This window comes from Plectropomus leopardus, chromosome 14 (genome assembly GCF_008729295.1).
Source record: "Plectropomus leopardus isolate mb chromosome 14, YSFRI_Pleo_2.0, whole genome shotgun sequence".
Lineage (NCBI taxonomy): Eukaryota > Metazoa > Chordata > Actinopteri > Perciformes > Serranidae > Plectropomus > Plectropomus leopardus.
The window spans coordinates 7,812,324-7,828,388 of NC_056476.1; the positions used below are offsets into that span (position 1 = coordinate 7,812,324).

The following is a 16,065-nucleotide window of genomic DNA, read 5'->3' on the forward strand; positions in this document are numbered from 1 at the left end:
TGCAGCAAGCTGAGGGTTTCGGCCAGTCCCCTCCATATGTGATACAAGGTGGCCCCAGCGAGGGGGACAAAGGACCAGGTGACAGGGACGATGGGCTGCAGGGTCACAGGACGAGCAAACAACATTATAGGGGGCGTGAAAGCAGAAGACCCCCCTCGTCACTGATGAAATACTGACATGATTTTAAACACTGAGGCATATTTTTCATCACGAAACACTGAAATGAGAGCAAAGATGGACCAGTCTGAAAGTATTTCTAACGTTGAGTGTGTGATGACCAACATTAGAGACAGATTTTCTTTACATTCGTGCTCACAGAAGGTGATTACACTGTTTTCAACAACTTAAATAACTGTCAATAAAATAATCACTCAATAACTTGGTAAAATCTGCTGCTTCTTGTACAAAACAGCCAAAAACAGCCACAAAAATGCCTATTTTCCTTGCATTTTCTGTGCTAAACATGCATCTTGCTCCTCAGCTGCAACTGTTCAAATATTATGGATTAGAGCTTGAAAAAAAGTTGATCATCTACCCCTATTCAAAGCCTGTTGCACTTAAAAAATAACCATATCCTCTTTAAACTTCCAGTAGCCTGAGTGTAACAGCCGTATTTATCCCACTTGCCTCAGAATAACAAAAGTTAATTGTGTAAAAGTGAGAAGCGGCCCAGACGACAACAGGGTGCTGCAGTGAAAGAGGCTGTAATGTTTACTGGGTATTCTTATGCTTATTAAAATCCAGTCCTTTTTTTAGAAGTGATGTTTGCTCAGCTTTTGGGTGCATAATTAGGTTCTTTTTTTAAACATTGTAAAAGCCTCCAGGCCCCTGTCATGACCTGCATTTTTCACATTCTGCAAATTAAATACATTTTAGACAAAATATCATTTGAAAAATTTTAGAGCCTTAATTGAATATATCTGGAGAGGATGAGAATGTAAACTTACTACATTTTCATTGATAAATATATAAGTAATATAAATATATAAGAATATATTAGTAATGTTTGTGCATCTGTAAACAGGTGCAGATTATACACTTTTTTAGGAGACTGATCTTGCAAAAGAAAGCACATTAAACAAGAAAATGTATCATACAAAATATGAGAAACTTTATTAATAAATTCGTTCACAAAAAGAAACAGTTTAAACAGTTAAAACCTTTAAAGAAAGTCTCCTTAAAGACAACAAATAACATTATTTTTTCCTTCAAACATTCAGGCTAATGGTGGCTTTATTGCCACTTCTATCACTGCCTAAAGCCTATCTTTCTTCAACAAAAGTTATTTATACAAATATTAACAGCTTCACATAATACATTATCTCACTGGATAATTAAAAATCTACAGGCTACACCAGTAAGCCCGTGTATGACAAAATATTTTAAAAATAGTAAAATATCAAAATAAAAATGTGCAAAATATTCCTTCAGTCTATAGTGAAAATCTAAATGTTTAAGTTGCTCGAAAATTTGCAAAACATTCAGAAAACATTTGATGCAATTCTAAATGAGTTTGTGCATTAAAATGAGGCTTTCACTTGAAAGAGTTAAAGTGGACCGAGTCGCTCCAAAAGTCTCTCCAGGCGAACCTGGAGGCCGCCGCGGAGGGAAAGTGCTGCTGGTACCGCGGAGGGAGAGTGATGGGGACCGGATGCTGCAGAGCCGGGTACGGTAAGGGAAAGGGGACCGTTTGATGAGGAGGTAAACAGGCTGCTTTCTCTGTGTCGATTAAACAGGTGTGAAAAGGTTTCCCGTCCCGGACCAGGATCGGAACGACGACCCGGCGCAGCACCGGAGGCTGCGGGATCTCCTCCTGCAGCGCGCCCTCCGCCCGGCCCCTCTTCATCTTGTAGCGGTGGTTCTGGAACCAGATCTTGACCTGGGTCGGGGTCAGGCTGAGCAGCCGGGCGAGCTGCTCCCTCTCCGGGCCGGACAGGTAGCGCTGCTGCCGGAAGCGCCTCTCCAGCTCCAGAGTCTGCGCTTTGGAGAACAACACTCGCCGCTTCTTGCTCTTCTTCGTCTTGTCGGGCTCAGAGTCCGGGGATGAGTCATCGGGTTTGGTGGAGTCCGGGGAGGCCTCGAGGCTGCCTTCGTCAGAAGCTGAGGGGATAAATAATGCAGATTAGACAAAATGCATACAGAAAAAAACATGATTTTAAGCATTTCCCCATGCTAACAGAAATTATGTGATTGTATATGCAATAGAAATAATGTGATTTTACGCATTTGAACTATTTCTATCTATCTATCTGATTCTGTTCTATCAAATTCTATTCTGCTGTTCTATCCATCTATCAAAATAAATATATTAAAATTTTAAAAAACAAAAAAACAAATCTAACTATGCAGATAAATGTTCCTCATGATTTCTAAATAAAGCTGTTAAAATAAATAAAAATAGCAATATTTCTTGGGTTGGTGGATAGATTAGAGGTATTTAGATAAACTGCATCCAACAAATTCAGCATCATCAACCTGCCACAGTTATAAAAGTGCACTCACACATGCAGGGACTCCGGTCGTCCATCCAGGAGCTGTACGGAGAGCTGGAGGAGCAGGAGGAGTAAAGTGGGGAGGACCGCGGCGCTGCCTCCACATCCTGCTCGGGCAAATCCAGGATGCTCCTGACAGAAAAACTGAACTTGGTCGGGGCGGCCATCGCGTGCAATCCGGAGGGTTTGTTATGCGTAAAGTAAGTATCCAAAGAGGAAGGAATAAACGCTGCGGATCCACTTTACGCGCTGTCCAAACAGCAGCTCAGTGCGCGCTGAGCTCAGTGTTTACACAAACAGCACTCCAAAAGATGCAAACACAAGGGCTGCTCCGCTTATAAAGCCTCCTCCTGCCGCTGAGTACCTGAATGGCTGGAGTGCTGTCACCCAATGACGGTAGGTGCGGCGAGTAAAGAAAAAAATCAACAATGAGCGAAGGAAACACTCGTCATCATTACAGATTCGTCGCGTATCGTCAAACTGGGGGACAGATAATGGTGATTGTTGGAGCTGAATCACGTCTTGGGTGGCAACTGACAACAGAGTCCGTCCCATCATCAAACTCCCCCCTCCTCCTCCCCGCCTCCCCCCTGTTCTCGCCCAAACAAACGTGTCCAACATTTGCATACAAAGTGAGCAATTAGCGTGATGGCTGCAAGTTGGTTTAACTAATACGGCCATTAGAGGCGCATTAATTGCAAGCGTGAGAAGTTTTATGGATGGTGGAGGAAATTCCTCTGACATATTTGGGGAAGGGGAAATTCTTTCCTCTTGAGTTTTCTGGGTGATTTATGATGATATGACACATTCAAAATGGACAAACTTAAACGTTTTCTTTTTTACTTTGAAACTCACGTTTTTAACTTAGTTCTTTGTTTCTGCTTATTTTATTTTTTAAATCTAACTTTTACTCTGATTTTATTATTATTATGCGTGAGACCACAATTAAGAATTTCATAGTGTGTTCACTGTGTTTTTACTGTGCATATGAAAACTTCTTTAATCTACTAAGGGACTGTACTTTATTTATCAGAGTTGTGGGGTTGCTGGGGTTTGACTTTGATTGATTGATTGATTTCATATATCATGACCCTCCTAGGAGTTAAAAATATTTTTACTTGCTTCCCTCAGTGACAGGGGCATGATATTTCGCAGTTTCTATCTGTCATAAATGGTATGACTGCGGAGATTTTTCAAGAAAACATACATTTAAAACCTACTCACCGCTTTGGGATTTCCGAGGGTATTTAAAATAAATACAAAATACAACAATTTAGAGTTGAATGTCACTCTAAATAAAGCCAAATAAACATTTCCCTCCCCAGAGCTTCCCCCTTTTCGACCACGCCCTCCCTACTTTTAAGTAATAAACAGTCCCTAAATGGTTTCTAAAAAAAATCATGTTGTTTTAAGTGTATGTATAAGTATACTAATGTGTATTCTTAGTGTTAATTACTGCATCTGTCATCAGCTTTGACCCCTTTTGTGGGAACCCAGAAGTGAGGCTGGTGTATAAACGCAATAACTAAACAAATAAATAAATAAATACAGAAATAAATAACAGATATTATATGATATTACAAAAAATAAAGCTGTAAAACTACATAATAATAATTTCATTATTAATGCAGAATAACAACGTGGAAAATAAAAAAATACCTTCATAGGATACTTTGTGATTATATTTGTGCTATAAATATTCATTAAAGGTGTATAAATGTTACATAAGGGTGTTAAAGTGAAGTGTTATAAAAACAAAATAATACTTGCTGCAGAGGAAAAGTAAATGCGCAATAAATACTTTTTTATGTCTAAACAAAACCCCCAAACATACAGCCTCTGATAAATTGGAACACTGACTGATGACTTCTGACGAGATTTTATTAATTGATAATCAAGATAAATGATCGATGATCCATCATGCTTCACGCGCAAAACTAAGAGGAAAGACTTTGGCTTCTAATTCATTGTTTATTATTGATTTTATCGCTTTAATTTGATTTTCAAACGTGCCTACAAGCTGATATTTGACTCTTTTTGTCGCGTATAAAACGCATTAAATGCAAAGCGTGAATCCAGCCTTATGTGGGGGGGCTTTCCCCCCAGTATTTGATATTGATATCGGCCCTTAGCCACTTGAGCGCGGTGCATGAGGCCGGGGATGAGAGTGGTGGTGGAGGTGGTGGTGGACATGCCTCCCCTGTCGTCCTGGGTGGTCGGACGAGAGGGAACACAAATACATGCCAACCAGAGGAGGGGAACAAAAGGGGAAAATGTAGCCCCGCGTCCGAGACCCGTTGGAAGCATTTGTTCCAGTCAAGATTTTGCATTTGTTCAGTCCCGCAATAATGCCTGATTGACGCCCCGGCACAATGTCCTTTAACTTTGCAGGATAAATCCGAGCTTGTTCCGTGTTGTCATGGTTTTGAATGGAGCTGAATAGGATCTGGGACACTATCTACTGCTACGCGTCCACTGCCGCCTAGTCTATAGTCCGCAGCAATATTACATGTGTGATTCAGGACGTATTAAATTCCTTTTAGGGTTTCAGAGTTCAGCAAAGTCGGTGACCTGTATTATCAGCCCAAAACGCTGCGAAATCAACATTTATCTCCCGTTTTTACGCACATTACGCACACGTTTCCTAGCAAAACAAACACTATTAAACAACTTTTAAGATGACATTTGCACCGAAAAGTGAGAGAACTGACTTCCGCCTCCAACATCATGTGTTTGTGTACACAGCAGCCTCCCAGCGGTTGACAAACAGCAGCGGATTACAGTACCACAGGGTTTGCTGGAGTGGATAGTTTACAGAAGCCACTCGATTGGAGAGCAAAAACACGCAAAGGCAAAGAGAAGTCATGTCCAAAGAGTGGGAATTTCTGTGTCCACAATGACACAGCAGCCACTTAATCTATTTAACACCCGCGGGCTTCAGCCAGAGAGGGTCCTCTGCAGCTCCAAGAGCTCTCCACTGCCAAATATTTACTCTGTTGTTCAGCTCTCCATCCCCAATCCCTTCCTCAGACAAATGGAGATTTTTCTCTCAGGGTTCTGGATTAAGCAGCTGAACTGATAGTTTTAACATTTTAGACCTCAGTGGGCATTTTGCAGACTGATCAACTACAAAACTGTAATTTAAGAGATTTACTCCAAAATTAAAATTATATATACAATCTTAGTTATTTAAGCCTCTCATCTCTCCAAAAATGTGTTTCGCTTATTGTTGGATGTTTGAGCTTCAGTGTGCAGAATAATGTACTTGTGCAGAGTTTATATTTGAGGGTTTTTTACACATTCATCAATAACAAGGAAAAGTTTTTCTGTGCTCATTAAATCTGAGATTAAGACTTATGTGTAGTGTTATGACTTTGTGACATCACAACTTATTTGATAGCCAATTCTGGTAAAAACTAATACTCCTGAAAGGCATCTGAAAGAAAAGTGATGTCGCTCCAGGGTTCAAAGGGTTAAAATTAGCAGAAAAGAAAAATTCAAGGCTTTAAGTGGTTACGAGGCTGGACTCAAGAAGTGCCGTCCTGCATAATAATAAAAATGACCAGCAGCTACAGGTATTGCACTCAGTATTTCTTCCCTCTCTCTAACTGTATCCAAATTTGCCAAAATTTCTTAGTAACTTACACAAGTGTGATGAGGAGGCTTGAAAGCATCAGTAAACACTGAGAATGGGTTTTTAATAAAGTAGGACACAACATGTGTCTAGAAAGAAGTTCAACTTTTTGAATGAAAAAAAAGTTTGGATATTTATTTTTCAATGATGGAGAAGGAGATTTAATGTTTAGAGCTTGAAAAAATGTATTTAAACTTAAACCTGAACTAAATCAGGAACACAGTATTATTCAGAGTATTTTTACACTGCATGTCCTCAAACATTACTCTTTAGCAACCAGGCAAAGCACTGTGACTGACGTGTCCACACATTAACTGAATGTCTCAAAACTATCCGCATCTTCACTGTCCTAGACGTCCCAAAATTCTTAATAATTCAACTTTTACTAGATCATTCTTTTCAATTGAGATATATTTTCAAACTTCTCAAGATCCACTTAAATTACTTTGCTTTTATAGCAGATTTTTTTTTGCACTTTTATATTTATATATTTTTTCTTAGCCCATAAAGCAAAAAGCACAGCATTTTTTCCAATGCATGACAGCATAAAAGACAAATACAGACCACTATAAAAAGGTTACATAACCTCCATTCATGATGAAGTTAAAAAAAACAATCAAAAAGAGTACTATAAACACACATCAAATGTGGTTGTAACATGACAGAGTTGTTTTATACAAACAAAGCTATAAAAATGTGTTTCAAGACAGGATTTAGACTGTTCCAAAGCCAAAGTGGCAGTGCAGCAAAAGCTAGATAAAACCTTGATGTTAGAGGGATAGTTCAATCCCTAAATCAAACGTACACACTTTTCCTTTTACCTGTCATGCCATTTTTATTACTGTAGATTGTTTTGATGTGAGTTGCTGATGTTGGAGATATCAGACATAGAGATGTCTGCCATCTCTCCAATATAATGGGACTATATCGGCTTGTGGTCCTCAAAGCACCAAACAAATACATTTGGAAAAACTCAACAGCAATTCCAGAAATCACAACCCGCTTACTGAAGATAACACACAGACCTTGATGTGAGCAGTTTTATGTGGGAACTATTTTCTTTCTACCAAATTACTCCACCAACCATATCACTGCCCAGATAAACCTGGCGCCTACGTTACCCACAATGCATGTTGACTACCAAAAGATCCCTTGGCTGTGTTCTAGTAGCAGCTAATGTAGCCTTGAGCCACTGCCTCAGGCAAAGATGAGACACACACAACATTAGTCTAATAAGCACACGTCTTTCTGACTCAACACCCCTAAATTTCATTCATGTTTCAAACTTGTCATCTTTGGCCTCAAGTGACATCACTTGAGGCTCCCTCTGAAGCCACAAAGGTCTTTACACAACTCTTCCAAATATACAGTAAAAGTCACCAACACATCTAAACAGACCAGAGGTGAAATAAATTTTCAGGTCTTTTGCTTTAGTATAAGTAGCAACAGCACAGAGTCAAAATACTCAATCGGAGTACTCGAGTAAATGTACTTATTGGTTTTCCACCACTGAAACAGACTTAGATGTGTAAAATTGGTGAATTTTCCTTTAAGACGAGTAAACAAAGTGTTACACTAGCAGTGAAAAAGCAAATATCTTCTTCTGTTCTGTTTGCTTAACTGCTTTTATTGTGAAGTATTGACTCAACTGTTTGAGAAGTGCTATATAAATAAACCATTCCATAATTTACATACTTAAAATCCAATATCAATTTCCTTTAACCAAACATGCACAACGTCACCACTGTGTCCATACGTGACATTTGTTATCCCGTTCTGGACACTATTTGTTGGCTCAAACTGTGAGCTTGCAGTTTTTAGACCAACCAAACACAAAGCTAAAGCGCAGGATGTTTATCTGATCTCCGTCTGACTGATTATCTGTCACCTAAACACCCACAATGACCCCTCTGTTACTCCTCGCTGCAGTTATGGAGGCTCAGTGTAGCATGAGATGCTCCAGCAGCTGCACCTGCCGCTGGTGTCCTCTCCCTTCAACAGTTCTGTAAATACCATTAGCATTTTGGAGAGGGGCTGCGGGGGGATAATTAGTTGGCAGCCACATCAGCCTCTCTGCAGTAAACTGGGCTCTTGTGACGCTGCTTGATCATGTGGCAGCTGTGTGTGTGCTGCTCAGAGAAAGTGTGTCAGAAAACGTCAGGTTTGTTTATACGGTGCTTTAAGACACAAAACGTAGTGTGTACTAACGGGATTTTCATAAAATGAGCCACAAAGGAGGAGGAGTGGGACATCAAAAGGAAAAGTTCGGACACGATGGAAATTAAACATGTTTTAGAGCAAAGTACTAAAAACCACATGTCACACACTGGTTAAGGCCACATCAACATAACCATTATTTTGGGACTTTGACGTTCAAATAATTTAATATTCTGGAGAACTATTCATCTGTTTTAGTGAAGTCAAAAGCTCAATTGGGTTTTTCTGTAAGGCGTTTGTTACATTTCAAACCTTGATTCTGTATTTTGTGTAATTTCAGATCAGTTTATCAAAAAAAAAAGACATTTTGAATGTCTTAGTTTTGAATTTAAGAGAAAAACCAAGGAAAATAAACTGATGTGAAAGTCACAAGTTTCTGCACATAATGAATAATAAATCCATTATGTATGTGATATTTTATCTTGATTGCATATAATAAAGTTAGCATTGATCGGCCATTGCTGCAATTAGACAGATAAAGTGTGATGAAATATCGACATTTACTTAAGGTGGAAAAAAACTGACGCAAAAGGTAAAGAGAGGCTCTCAAAATGATAAAAAAACGTCTTACTTTTGACTTTTGACCTGCCACCGTCGCAGCCCATCGGTGTTGTCAGAGGTCCCAGTTAGCTGATGATATCAGACTGATGTTGTTACCTTTGAAAGTAAAAAAAATGTCTTTATTGTCACAGTGGGAGACTTGTCTTGTACATAAAATATCAATGAAAATTTTACAGCTAAACAAACATTCATCCATCAACTGCAAATGCCCCAAATCACAGCAAAACAGTATAAAATAAACAAAACAAATACATTCATCCATTATCTGCGCATGCCCTTTTACATAAGTACAAGTGCACATATACTTGTAGAAAATTATATAAAAGCAGCATACACATAATTCAGGGCGCTCACAGAGTCTGATTGTTGAATATGTAGTGGAATTATCTTTCTTGTGCTGCATTCAGATGCCTTTCACAAGTATTGAAACCTCTTCTTCTTTATGCTGTCATGTATCTCTTTTTATCTCTCCATGACACACTTTTAGCTGCATTTCATGTATGAAAGGTGCAATATGAAGAGCATATTATTATATTATTATTATATTTCACTAACAATAATAAGTATACCTGAACTGGACCCAAGACCTTAAAATTTGACATTGACCCAGAACACAACAATAACATTAACATAAAGGAAAACAGGAGATTTTATTTAATTATAGTAACAGTTACACCCCCTTATCAAAGCTATTTCTAACATTATTATCATTATTATTCATATTATTATTATTATTATTATTGTTATTGATGACAAGACCAAAAAATAGAGTTCCAGACTGTATTAGTGACGCACTACACCTATGGTTTCAGCCAAAAAGAAGTCTCACTGTTCTCACTACTGTCTTTAATTTCAACATAACGCACTGAGGTAAAGAAATGTGAGCACACTTACATGCATCTTCAGAAGATCTGCAGCTCCCGAACCTCAGATGATCATCAGCGTTGAATTTCTACAACAGAGGTTTCATTTACTCATCAATCAATACAGTTTTTACAGAAACAACACGAGCAAGAAGACAAAACAGCATAATTACCTGTTTTTCTATCTGCAAACATTTAATAAGTAAGAAAAAGTAGATTTTTTGTGTGTTCTAATGCAGCCTTTCTCAAACTTCTCCTACTGTACCACTAGTCCTGAATGTTTGAATCTCTCATTGCTGCAACAGCTGACTGAAATGATTAAATCATTATGAACTGCTGAAGCTGCCTGCTGACAGCTGATAGTTTAATTCAGCTGTGCTGCAGCAGGCAGAGATCTGAAACATGCAGGACTACTGGTACTGAAGAGGTTTAGGACACGTGGTTCTAAAGCACTGAGAAAGCGTAAATGGAGAATAAAGAAACTCTTTCACCAACATTTTTGCTTTTCATACATTGCAGACTTTGACATGAGGCTGTATGGAGATAGGATAGTTTCTGATCAAAAAATAGTTTCTGTTCTCACCTGTTTCAGTCCTTTTCCAATCTGAGATGCACTGTGGAAACACAGGATGCAGGTATCAGTCTCTGTGATCATCATGGTGCCAACAGTCGCTGCACAAATCTTTCCTGAAACACGAAATAAAAAACCTTGTTGTTTCTTTCTGTCTGAGCACAAAACCTTTACTTCTGAGCACAAACTCCAGCTTGTTGGACATGTGTGATACTTGGTTGCCCTCTGCAGGACACACATTCAAACTGACAGACAGGCACCTCATATCAGCCCTCCTTCAGCCCTCTCCAGCCAACCACAAACTGTGGGTGGAGTTCACATCATCTCTGGCAAACACGTGTGAAAACTCCCCACAAGTGTCTGTCTGATCACTTGCTCTTCATTCTCAGCAGCCTGTTGTGTAACTGAGGGAAGAGCGGGAGAATATATCCTGAGAGGGTGAAACAGGGTCATTTATGTCTGTAGTGCTCAGCGGTTGTGTTCAGCATGTTACTTAAGGGCACTATAGATGCTGAGAGAAGAGAAAATGACCATCCAGACCTGCACATGAACATATAAGGCTCAATCTACAGGCAGCTCAATGTCAAATCAATCATTAGTGTGATTATCAGTAGAATCTTTCATTTCCAGTTGCCTTACAAGTGATCAATGGTGAAAGAGTTTTGACATAATTCATTTAAGTAAAAGTACCACAGTGTGACAAGTCAGTAAAAAGTCCTGGATTTTTGTTGAGTCCCTTTTTGGGGGCCTTCCTTGCACGGTACAAATCCAGCTCTCCATAAAAATGGCCTGAAAATGTATTTTTCTGTCATTTTACAATCTGGAAAAGATTTGATTTACAAATGAAGCAACACTGTGTGTTAATAGAAACCTACCCTGAAATTTTTTAAAATATCCCTTAATTATATTTACTTGATTAGATCAAGGTGTGTATGGTGAATGTTAGGGCATGAATTGTGAATCTTCTTTTTATTATAAATTGAAAAAAGTGGGTAAGATCTGATGAGCATTCATTTAATCCTACTGTACTTTCGAACATCACTAAATGTCTCCAATGGGCATTCAGGAGTTTTCTTGCTTATATTTTATTTTGTTCTCCTATTTTATTTGGCATTAGAGGGTTAATGCTATATACATATATATTTATATATATTGACTCTTTTTTGCTATTCTTGTTTTATTAACATGGTTGAAATAAACATATCAGTCGATCAATCAATTCAAGTACATTTTTTTTTAGTAGCAGTAATTGTGGTTAAATGTTGAATGTAGGAGTTGTATTTTCTAACGGATTATTGTGCTTCTCCTAGCTCTGCTAATAAGTGAATAATCCTGGAAAAAAACAAACTAGTTTTTCAGTGAAGACGAGTTGATTTCTAAACGTCCGCCAGATGGCGCCACTGTATTTTGTAATAAACATGCAGTCTGGTCAGAGTTGGTCTTGGCACCGACTCTGCAGCATCAATGACCCTCTGCAGACAGTCTGACCATCAGGGACACACAAGAAGACTCCAGGAAAAAAAGATAATGTGTCCTCCTAGTTATCTGCCAGAAAACAACTGAACATGTCTGATTTCTGGAGCATCTGTTGCTCAACAAGTACTGAATGTTCCCCCTTGTTATTATCATTCTTGGAGTAAAATCAACTCACTGTACCTGATTCTTCTGGCATCATGTGTTGCTTCAGTTAACATGTTATTAGATTTTGCAATAAAAAGCATCAGCCTCACCTCATTTCCAGGCTGGGAGTGTCATCGTGTTTGAGGAGGCCTCTGTGCTGCTTTAATCCTGTGAAACTGTTCATGAAGGAGAAAGAGTTACATCACACGCAACTAAAAAAGATGAAGAGTTGTTCTAATTTCTTTCAGTTTTATCTCCAATTCGCGTGCTCTCCTGGTGCGGCTAATTAAATAACAAACAATATCTCTGTGACACACTTCTCATTGACATTAAACATCTGACTCTGTGTTTGTTTATGAGGATATTGAACACTCAGTGCACTCTGTAATCTAATAACATTGTGTAAAAACCTGACGCTCGTAAGCCCAAAACTGACTAATTGCAGGAATGTTTCTGCGCTTATGCGGGGATCTTAATGGATGAGGAAATTTAATATAACTCCAATCCAGGTATGACTCAACGATTCCTCGAGTTTAGGGCATAGCGCGGCGGTGTGGTCTGTATCAACACCCCATTTGCACTTTTCTGCACAAAGGAAACGCCGCGTAAAAGCGCACTCAATGTACAAGTCTCCATTTTTTTGTCCTTGGTGCGGGACAAAGAGCGCTCCAAATTGGGGCGGAATGAAATATCTAATACTAATGGATGCCAGGTGCCAGACGAACAGATGTCAAAGTGATGTATGCTTAAAAGTGTCGTAAATATTGTTTCTTTGTGTCCCTCTCTGCTGAAGCCCGCGCCTGGCCTCTGAAACACGACTACATAGGTCGTTAACCCGCGTTCGTCCTCATTAAGGCCGCACTTAAGTTACCGGGAGAAGTGCTAACCTGCAGAAGGACTTTAATGGTGTCACCGCCGTCTGAGGGCTGCAAAGGTTAGAGTCATCAGTGCGCGGTGCTTTAAAGGCGCGCGAGTGGTGGCATTCTCCCTAAAACGCGCGCGTAAAAGCTCCAATTTAGTCTTATCTTATTTGTATCACACAATTTCTCTGCGCCCTTTGATACCCCGGATTAGTGGCGCTCTTTGGGTGACAAACTGCTGGGCCTCCTCCTTGAAAGCAACACACGCACGCACGCACGCACGCACGTACACACACACACACACACACACACACACACACACACACACACACACACACACACACACACACACACACACACACACACGTACGCACGCTATAACTCTCCGCACGTGTTGTATCTTATTGCAGATGTCAGTCCGTTTGGGGACAGTTAGTATGAGATGACAGACCTCCAACCCCTCCGCGAGACTAGAAATCACTGCACGTCCCCATAATAACCTATTAGTGGTGACTTGGATTTCCCGCGGATCATACTGGGAACATTAAACCAGGAACTGGGAACATTTTTTTGCAACGCTTTGCAGCTTTTCTCCACGGAGAATCTGAGCTGCACCAGCGGCTTAAGAAAATATGTCCTGCACTATTTTAAAAAAAAATGTATTTAGTTATTTATTCATTTTGGAACACGAGGAAGAAATCAGTTGACCAATTACAGCCAATCACTTTCCGTTAGCCTTTTCTCTCCTCTCGATAGTGTTTTGAAGTTTAGGCCCACTGATACAAAGTCATGCATGATATCAGGCTGCAATAAACGTAACGCGGATGGATCTGATTATGACAAAAAAATCACTGCATCGAAAATAGCCACTGCACCGCGGTGATGACAGCAACAAAAAAACAAAAATATAATAATAAATAATAATAATAATAATAATAATAAATATTTTTTGTGTGGGGGGAGTTTCCTTGATGTTGATGTGATTATTGTGTTCTGGGTCTATGTCAAATTCTTGGGCCAAACGCAGGTATACTTACTGTCGCGAAGCCTAACCGGACAACTCATGACAAGTCATGGCAGACTTTATTTTCTATGTTTGCTAAAATTATTATAAAAATGTATCACATAGTAATAATAATTATTATTATTATTATAATTATTATTATTATTATTAATAATAATAATAATAATAATAATAATAATAATAAATACAAATTATAACAATAACAGCTCAAATTGTCAGGGGTTCTTATACTTATTCTGAGACTCGTTTTAATGTATTTTGTTTCAATGCCCTTTGAATATATGCTTTGATGTCTTGTTCTGAATTGCTGACTTCCCGTTTCCATAACAAATTTAACCCTGGCTACAAATAAAGAAACCTTGAACCTTGAATTACTGATATTATATTATTTAGCACTTGAGCTGAACGGTGGTTTTCGTGCATCAAAAATGTCATTTTTCACGAACTGACATCTGAGAAACGTTTGAAAGTCCAGCTTTGTGACTGAACTGAAAAGCCAACGAAGTCTCGTTTATTTTATTTTATTTATTTATTTTACTTTTGTACATCATGTCGTTTGGGCCAGCTGATTTTTTTTTTTTTTTATTATTTTTGACGTTTTTCCCCTTTATTTGGTTTCACTCAATAGCAACAGTCACACAGTCATGTTTAGTTAGGTACTTTTAGTAAGTGAACTTTTTTTTATATACAATAAGGCCAGCATATATTATAACCCCAGAAACTGTTTTATTATTTATGACCTTTTATGCACTTTGATTGCATGATGATGGGGTAAGAACTGCAGGACTTGCTGGATTTGCTGTCAAGTGTGTCAGTTTATTTCTTCATGTCAGCCTCCTGCAGACGTGGAAGATGAAGATGAGGATGAGGATGTAATCTGACTGACAAAGAGACTGAAGCGCGAAAAGAAATGTTTATTTAAAACAAACTAATGAAGGAATAATATGTGTGACCTGCTTCTAATTAATCGAATCGCACGCGCGTTAAACTGCTTGTAAAACATTAAGATGGCTGATGGATGCTGGAGGAAGCGGAGTCCACATCATCATCATCATCATCATCATCATCATCATCATCATCATGCTGAATATAAACGCGCATCATAACAACAAATCAAATAAATATCCTCACAGTTTAAAGTTGTGATTCTGACACGATTCTTTCGCGTGAAATTATTTCGTTTTTTACAAACAGATGAGGAAGATTGGGACGCCATTATTCATCATTTTGAATGGTTCATTAATCCAGTATCTGGTGGTGTAGAAATGATTCAAGTCTCAGGGTTGAATGAAGAATATACGTCGATTATGAGACAGATTTTGGTTGAGATAAATTAAATGAGGTAGAAAAAAAAACTTGACGCTATCGGAAAAGATACAAGCTACTGATTTTCGTCTGATTTTAAAATTATTTTTAATAATTAATCTTTTTTTTTTATTTACTACAACATCAAAGATCATACTTCTCTCCACAGTGGAGAAAAGATCATATGGATCCGTTAAATATTTAGATATATACAGACTGTTCTTTTACACTTTTTCGATTAGATTTAATCGAAATCCTGCAGCCTGTTTCTTATCTTACATGATGTGGAAAAAGTCCCAGCCTCAGAAAACACAACAGGTAATATTAACTTCTTTTTTTTTCCATATCTAGAGCTGCACTGAAACAGTCTCATTGGTGACAACAAAAAAAGTTCTTCAAGTCTTCACTTGTTGGAAAATTTGGAAATTAAAAACAAAAGGTGGTTAAGATATTTTGCTGACACATGAAGAAGATAGTTGAGGTGGGAGTGGCGGTTTCATCACAGTTTATAGCTGTTTATAACTGTATGTAGATGGAAACAGAGTCACTTGGATGTTTTTGGCACAGTAACTTTGATCTAATCTGCGCAGAAACACAAACAGCTATATGATTTATAATCCTGGATATTTAGCAATGTGGCAGGACCAGACTGTGTTTTTTTAATTCTTAATAAAAAAGTTGGTTAACTCTGACATAAAAGAAAAGGTTATGAAGACAAAGTGCAAGAAAAAAGATGCATGTTTTAACAAATTATTTACATTTTAAAGATGTGTAGCTTTCATATTTACCTGCAGCCAGTCTGAAGTAATGATGGCTTCATCCTGTTTGTGTGCATCTTCTCAATCTCTCTATTATTTGGGACCAACAGCGCCTCAATGATAGAAATCTACAAGAAAAAAAAGCAACAAGAAAAAAAAA

The 16,065-nt window shown here is 38.4% G+C and overlaps 1 protein-coding gene across 1 annotated transcript; it reads right to left on the reverse strand.

The window, feature by feature from the left end:
* Window positions 1-1,534: 1,534 nt before the first annotated feature.
* Window positions 1,535-2,659, reverse strand: nkx2.9 (NK2 transcription factor related, locus 9 (Drosophila)). Its single transcript, XM_042501502.1, has 2 exons — window positions 2,503-2,659; window positions 1,535-2,100 (listed from the first exon to the last, which is right to left on the reverse strand). Exons 1-2 carry the CDS (start codon window positions 2,657-2,659, stop codon window positions 1,535-1,537), a joined length of 723 nt encoding a protein of 240 aa, XP_042357436.1.
* Between the last annotated feature and the right edge of the window lie 13,406 nt (window positions 2,660-16,065).

Excerpts from the sequence above, each read along its gene's own strand:
- nkx2.9 (XM_042501502.1), bottom strand. The coding sequence starts at position 2,659 with ATGGCCGCCCCGACCAAGTTCAGTTTTTCTGTCAGGAGCATCCTGGAT. Across the intron at positions 2,101-2,502 it reads CGACCGGAGTCCCTGCATGT|CTTCTGACGAAGGCAGCCTC; the intron begins GTGAGTGCACTT and ends TTATCCCCTCAG.